At 44.7% G+C, this 7,500-nt stretch overlaps 1 protein-coding gene across 1 annotated transcript in view; it reads left to right on the top strand.

The window, feature by feature from the left end:
• Window positions 1–7,500, top strand: part of LOC310862160 (phosphatidylinositol 4,5-bisphosphate 3-kinase catalytic subunit gamma isoform) — a gene marked incomplete at both ends in the record, with an annotated part of 25,243 nt that overhangs the window by 15,003 nt on the left and 2,740 nt on the right. Inside the window, 3 exons of the mRNA XM_083769894.1 lie at window positions 3,999–4,089; window positions 4,677–4,807; window positions 5,445–5,556. Coding sequence (XP_083626020.1) covers window positions 3,999–4,089; window positions 4,677–4,807; window positions 5,445–5,556 — 334 coding nt within the window. The remainder of the gene's footprint in view (window positions 1–3,998; window positions 4,090–4,676; window positions 4,808–5,444; window positions 5,557–7,500) is intronic.

Here is a 7,500-nt window from a genome sequence, read left to right as displayed (position 1 = left end):
GCACATCATTATAACGCAATCTACCGTAATTATAGAATACTAAAAAATCGCCTAGAAAAACGACAAAAACACCACACCGTCTCTTCACCAGACGACTGTTTTTTTTTTTTTTACCTTACCCATGTAGAGAAAGCGGAGAGACAGAAAAGATAGAGAGATGTGTATATGTATGCATAGTGGAGAGAGATAGATAGAAATGAATTTATGTTCCTACATGTGATACAGTGTCATGAGAAACATGTCTGCGTGCAGATATCAGTTTGGGAGTTGGGGGGGGCAGTCAGGGGACAGGATAGGACCATGAGGAGACAGGGAGTATGTGGCAGGGACGGCTTCAAACGAATGTCCAGGCCACCTGACCTCACCACCGCGCGCGATCGTCCTCCAGATCCCTTTCCCCTGGGTGTATATCCATGTAATCGTCCCCCTCATGTTCCAGATCCGCCCACATTCGCTCCTCCACCGACTCGTCATCAGTCTCAGTGATCCTGAGGTCACGACCGATCCTAGGCGCCACAACAGTCATTTGAATCGCCTGAATGTTCATTGCCCTCTCAATTCCCTTAGCGACGAAGGCCCGGAGCAGTGGTATGCAGCAACAGAGTACCAACGCCAGGACAAGCAGGCATGCCAAGATGGCGGCTCCTACCTGAGCCAAATAGGCCCCCCACCCCCCTAAATGGAGTTGGAGCCACTTTTCCCAAGTATTGTCCACCCCTATGTTCTCACGGATTTCCTCCCGGAGGTCTCTAAGCTTCCCCATCGCCACGGTGAAGCTCCCATTGGGCGCGGTCGCATTAGGAATGAACGTACAACAACTTCCAGCAAACATCTCACAAACACCACCTGTAGCTGCCATAAGGACGTTTAAAGCTTGTCTATTCTGTAACGACATTAACGAGGTGGCTGCCAGCTGGTGACTTAACGCAGTCAAAGCGTCGTAAGTATAGTTCATGTAACGTTGTTGATTGTAGACGAAGTAGTTGAGCCATCTTGCGACCACACTGATCTCAAGAGGCAGCAGACACAAACAGAAACATATAATGTGATGTGGTCACCTCGCTACTGTTGCAGGCCCACTGCAACAGCAGCGCTTCGCGTATTATAGACGCTGATGTATTAATCAAAGTGTTGTTTCACTGTATTAATAAGAAAAAATGCTTCCTCCGACCTGATCAGGCCGTCAGGATCGTCCTGGCGGCGGTCTCCTCACGTGTTTTTTTAATCGCCACGGCAGCCACCCTGCACATTTATTGATTTCACCATCAATTAATCACACAACACCTCCAGGCATTGACATATACCGAACATGTACAAATAACATGTCTATTGATTTATATAGCATATGACACAGATCTGCAGTCTGTCATGCAGACAACATCATGATTGGTCGTGATATATACATATATATATATATGCATCATCCTATGGAGTAGCTTATATTTATAATAACATCATATAGGTATTCCACTAATACTTACTTAGCTTACATACGTTTCATTATACATGCTTACACATGATTTATTGGCGTTATTATTTATTCACTCTAGGCACGAGAGCGCCTGCCTTAACGGCCAATTTTAAATGATATATTTATCTACCATGTATCATACCAACCAGTCATGCACTCCACCCCTGTATTTACTAATTTCCAAATTAAAATAACCCCTTATCCAACGAGGTGCTCCCTTATCATATGTATTATCTTAACCTTAATCACTGGTATTTTTTAGCGTTATTTTTCTCCCAGGCCTAGGAGTATCCATTAGGGACCCGCCCCATGTCACAAATTTTTATTCTTTTTTCTCTTGTGTTCCCACCCTCGGGAAGGACACGCACCCCCACTCCCCCCTCCTCCACACCCACATGTGGAGGATCGACCCATGGTGGGAAAGGACATCATGTCCTCATTGGCCAGGAAACAGACAGACAAAGACGGACACCCACTCACGCTGCAGCACACGATCACAAATAGATTTATGCATAAACAACTTATAGGCCTCACTCCCCGGTGGGCTTTGTTACTTTTTTAAGACAGTTTTTTCAACGTGAAATCACGCCGCTCGCCTATGACAGACTTGATCAATGCACTGCCATTTATATGACGAGCCGTCTCCACCAAAATCACAGTCATTATAGTTTGACCCCCACATCACAAGTGTCTTCCAAAGCACGGATTAGTCCCGCCGCCTGTCCAAATGTATGTGCGTCATCAAAGACTGTACAATCTAATGAATTCTGCATCCACATAGCCGTGGAGGTAAACACACTTCCATCTTTGTCTCCTTTATTTTCTTATCTAGCGCCGCCACCAGGCAGCCCCACTCACAACACAAACACACAAAGGGGGAGGAAGGAGGGGAGGGCAGTGATTTGTGAACTGTTCACCCAGACTGAGACAGAAAACACAGACAGCACATGACCCTCTCGTCTGACTAAAAGAAAAATGGGGGGGTTCTATGCAGGCCCCCAAACGGGACGTGGTCCGGACGGATGTACATGAATTAATATAGAAAGAGAATTAATCCAACTCACCCGTCACAGAAGCCACGCCCGAAAGGAACAGCCGTACAGCACGCACGTTGGAGCGCCAAATGTGGTCAATATTGTAGTCTCAGAGGGTCACGGCCACCGGTTAAATGAGTCACTCAGAGCAGTTGTTGTAAAGTTGTAACATTGAATACATTTATTTCTGGAGTATAAAAAAGGTGGGGGAAGGGAAAAAAGGGAATAGGGTAACAGGTTGAGTACAAAGCAAGAGTTTCACTAACTACTAAATGTTCCTTTGTTCCACAAGGCCCTTTATACCATCCTAAATGCAGGGAGTCTACCACACGCACGCTCTTGTCCTCAGTTTTGGGAAGAGAGCCAATGAAAAAGCAACACCTAGAAATATGATGTCATCCTTAACTTTCTTGACCACTTACGGCTCTCTAGGAATTGTATGTGTGCTATCTATGCCTGTGTGTCACGTGCACTCAGGGCCCAGAACTGGTCCCCTTCGAACGGTCTGGACACCTAGCCCCTCATCATTCACAACACCCCAAAAATGTGTTGTTCAGACTTTGCTATGATCTAATCAGGGTGTGTTCCATCACGTGGAAGGAAACGTGCAAGTGTGTTTTTCTGGGTCCTGCCATAGACATTAGGAAGAGGGTGGTGTGCGCGTAGGTGCGTGCGTGTTCGGTCCTATACACTCTGACCATTTAGGGCCAACAGCAGCTGGATTGACTTACAGCTCGGCATATTCTGTCTGTGTGTGTGTGTGTTCTTATACATCCATGTTTATGCAGCTCACGTTAATTCTTACTGAGAGCAGGCCTGCCCAATCATCAACAGTGACTTCCTAACGGGAGGCCCTTGACCAAAACCCACATTCCTTTGCACTCAGTATCAGCTCTTAAACCAAGGCTGGTCACAACAATAGCCCTTATAGTTGAACATGAAATGTACAGCAGAACACAACATTGTAAAAGCATTATATATATATATATATATATATATATATATATATGTATGTGCGCATGTGTGTTTGGGGTGTGTGTGTGTTTGAGCGTGTGTGTATGTATGTGTGTATGTGTTTGAGCGTGTGTGTATGTATGTGTGTATGTGTTGTGTACCGTACAAATTACACTACAGGAGCAACTTGGACACTCGGGCATGAAGGAAGCATGAGTTCAAGTCCGTTGCTCTCCCCAGGTTGGCGGAGGGTGTGTAGAGCCCAGGATTACATTAGATAATTGACACAGGGGTGAAAATGGGTTACAAAATCGTGGGAAAAAAATTATATATAAAATAAAAAAATAAAAAATTGACTCTATTCTATATACCGGTAGTTAACTCACACAGTTTGAAATAGGTTCACATGAGTCGGCAGTCTCTAATGAGTTTGTCAGTGAAGAACAGGTGGTAATTAGAGTGTTAAGTATCATCTACTAGTAGGCTACATTCAATTAATCAATACCAATAGTGTTTATATGCATTTTCGACCACCACAGATGCTGGTGGTGATGGACTCCATTTGGCAGGAGAGATCCCTGGACCTGTGTCTGGTTCCCTATGGCTGCATCTCCACAGGACAGAACGTCGGTACGGTACACCAACGGACCTTTAGTAGCCTAAACGTTGTCCTTTTTTACCAGAGATTATCCATTCTAACCTGACTCCGCCAGATTGAGGCAGTATTGAGTTCTCACCAGTTCCTCCTGCCTTTATCTGGTCTCTCTCATGCAGGCAGAAACGATGAACCCGAAGCCGCGGGAACAACAATCTCCATAATACTTTTCGAGTTGTAGTCTTGTTAGGTTGTGTTTACATCAGGGTTGTATTCCTGTTTAGGTTGTGTTTACATTAGAGTTGTAGTCCTGTTAGGTTGTGTTTACATTAGAGTTGTAGTCCTGTTAGGTTGTGTTTACATTAGAGTTGTAGTCCTGTTAGGTTGTGTTTACATTAGAGTTGTTAGGTTGTGTTTACATTAGAGTTGTAGTCCTGTTTAGGTTGTGTTTACATTAGAGTTGTAGTCCTGTTAGGTTGTGTTTACATTAGAGTTGTAGTCCTGTTAGGTTGTGTTTACATTAGAGTTGTAGTCCTGTTAGGTTGTGTTTACATTAGAGTTGTAGTCCTGTTAGGTTGTGTTTGCATATGGGCTTAATAATGAAGCATCCTATATTCAACAGGTATGATAGAGATTGTCAGAGACGCGGTGACCATCGCTACCGTCCAGACCACCCAGGGAGCGCGCAACGGAGCTTTTGCGGAAGATGCTTTGTTTGAGTGGCTTAAGAAGAAATGCCCACTTCAGGAAATTGTAAGTATAATATATTCATGAGTTCAAACTGGCAGCGGTTCCCAAACCTCTTCATGTCAAGGACCCCCAAATTGACACTAATTAGCCCGCGGACCCCCATTTGAAAACATATGCCAGGGACCCCATGAGAGAAGATTTTTACGGGTCTAGTGATTCTCAACACGTTTAATTTCAAGGACCCCCCATTTTGTCATGCATTAAGCTACGGGCCCCCATTTATTGGAATTTCTATCTCTGGGACCCCCAAATTATATTGTAAAATCTAAATCTGAGAGTGTACAAATGGAACCAAATGGAGCTGTCCGCTCTCTAATTTAGCTATATATATATATATATATAAAACTCTATGCCTGGTACGTGGGCATGCATTAGACCATGGCACCACGTACTAGGGCATTCACTTCTAGTAAGTTTTACTAGTTGACTAGTTGCCTACTTTACTATTCGACTAGTTGTTTAACTATACCTATTATGTTTTTTCTTTAACTGTGTATACATTGGTGACTATAGCTATAATCTACCTGATCTTGAGGCCTAAAAAAAACAAAAAATAAAACAAGGTCGACTAGTAGATTTACTAGTCGACTAGTTGCTTAAAGCCCTACCACACTGATGATCTTTGTTAATTTGCTTACAGCAGTGCCATTCCGTGGAGCGGTTTGTGAACTCCTGTGCTGGCTACTGTGTGGCCACGTACGTGCTCGGGATAGGAGACCGCCACAATGACAACATCATGATCACAGACCAAGGTAGGAGACCGCCACAATGACATCATGATCACAGACCAAGGTAGGAGACCGCCACAATGACATCATGATCACAGACCAAGGTAGGAGACCGCCACAATGACAACATCATGATCACAGACCAAGGTAGGAGACCGCCACAATGACATCATGATAACAGACCAAGGTAGGAGACCGCCACAATGACATCATCATGATCACAGACCAAGGTAGGAGACCGCCACAATGACATCATGATCACAGACCAAGGTAGGAGACCGCCACAATGACATCATCATGATCACAGACCAAGGTAGGAGACCGCCACAATGACATCATCATGATCACAGACCAAGGTAGGAGACCGCCACAATGACAACATCATGATCACAGACCAAGGTAGGAGACCGCCACAATGACAACATCATGATCACAGACCAAGGTAGGAGACCGCCACAATGACAACATGATCACAGACCAAGGTATGAAACATTATTGTATGTATAGGCCTATAGTGTGTGTACACAGTGTTAAATTATAACCATTTAAACCAGTGGTTTTCAACCCTGTTGGAACCTGTTCCACATAGACTTCGGTCACATCCTGATTTAGATCTTCATGGTTCCTCAGGGAACCTGGTCCACATAGACTTAGGTCACCAGTGGCGTGCACAGATAGACACTAGGGGGTGCTAGAGCACCCCCTGCCCTTTTGGCAATGTGCTCTTTAAAAAAAAAAAAAAAAAGTTTTATTTTCTTTCTATATTTGTAGTGTGTGGACCATGTTGACGTTGATCAAATCTTGATAAAAAAACGCTTCTACTATATTATTTAGGCCCCCCACAATCTAAAGCTATGTTTCTATATGTCAGTGGTTCTTCGATAAAATAAAAATACCAGACCTACAAGCTCGTAGCGCGCCACTCGGTGGCGCGCTATGAGCTTGTAGATCTACTATTTTTCAATAGCTAAAGCATCAAAATGGGTTCCCGCCCCAAAATGCGCTGCACAAGGTGCCCTTTTTTTCACTTGAGCACCTGCCCCTCTAAATGTCTGTGCACGGCACGCCACTGCCTGATTCAGATCTTCATGGTTCCTCAGGGAACCTGTTCCACGTAGACTTCGGTCACATCCTGATTCAGATCTTCTGGTTCCTCATGCAGGGAACCTGTTCCACGTAGACTTTGGTCACATCCTGATTTAGATCTCCTCATGGTTCCTCAGGGAACCTGTTCCACGTAGACTTTGGTCACATCCTGATTTAGATCTCCTCATGGTTCCTCAGGGAACCTGTTCCACGTAGACTTTGGTCACATCCTGATTTAGATCTTCTGGTTCCTCATGCAGGGAACCTGTTCCACGTAGACTTCGGTCACATCCTGATTTAGATCTTCATGGTTCCTCAGGGAACCTGTTCCACGTAGACTTCGGTCACATCCTGATTCAGATCTTCTGGTTCCTCAGGGAACCTGTTCCACGTAGACTTTGGTCACATCCTGATTCAGATCTTCTGGTTCCTCAGGGAACCTGTTCCACGTAGACTTTGGTCACATCCTGATTTAGATCTTCTGGTTCCTCATGCAGGGAACCTGTTCCACGTAGACTTTGGTCACATCCTGATTCAGATCTTCATGGTTCCTCAGGGAACCTGTTCCACGTAGACTTCGGTCACATCCTGATTCAGATCTTCTGGTTCCTCAGGGAACCTGTTCCACGTAGACTTTGGTCACATCCTGATTTAGATCTCCTCATGGTTCCTCAGGGAACCTGTTCCACGTAGACTTTGGTCACATCCTGATTTAGATCTCCTCATGGTTCCTCAGGGAACCTGTTCCACGTAGACTTCGGTCACATCCTGATTCAGATCTTCTGGTTCCTCAGGGAACCTGTTCCACGTAGACTTTGGTCACATCCTGATTTAGATCTTCTGGTTCCTCATGCAGGGAACCTGTTCCACGTAGACTTCGGT

This window comes from Protomyctophum parallelum (genome assembly GCF_964188405.1).
Source record: "Protomyctophum parallelum genome assembly, chromosome: 7".
NCBI lineage: Eukaryota > Metazoa > Chordata > Actinopteri > Myctophiformes > Myctophidae > Protomyctophum > Protomyctophum parallelum.
The sequence above is the reverse complement of the archived record's forward strand: the minus strand, read 5'-3'. Positions and strand labels throughout refer to the sequence as shown.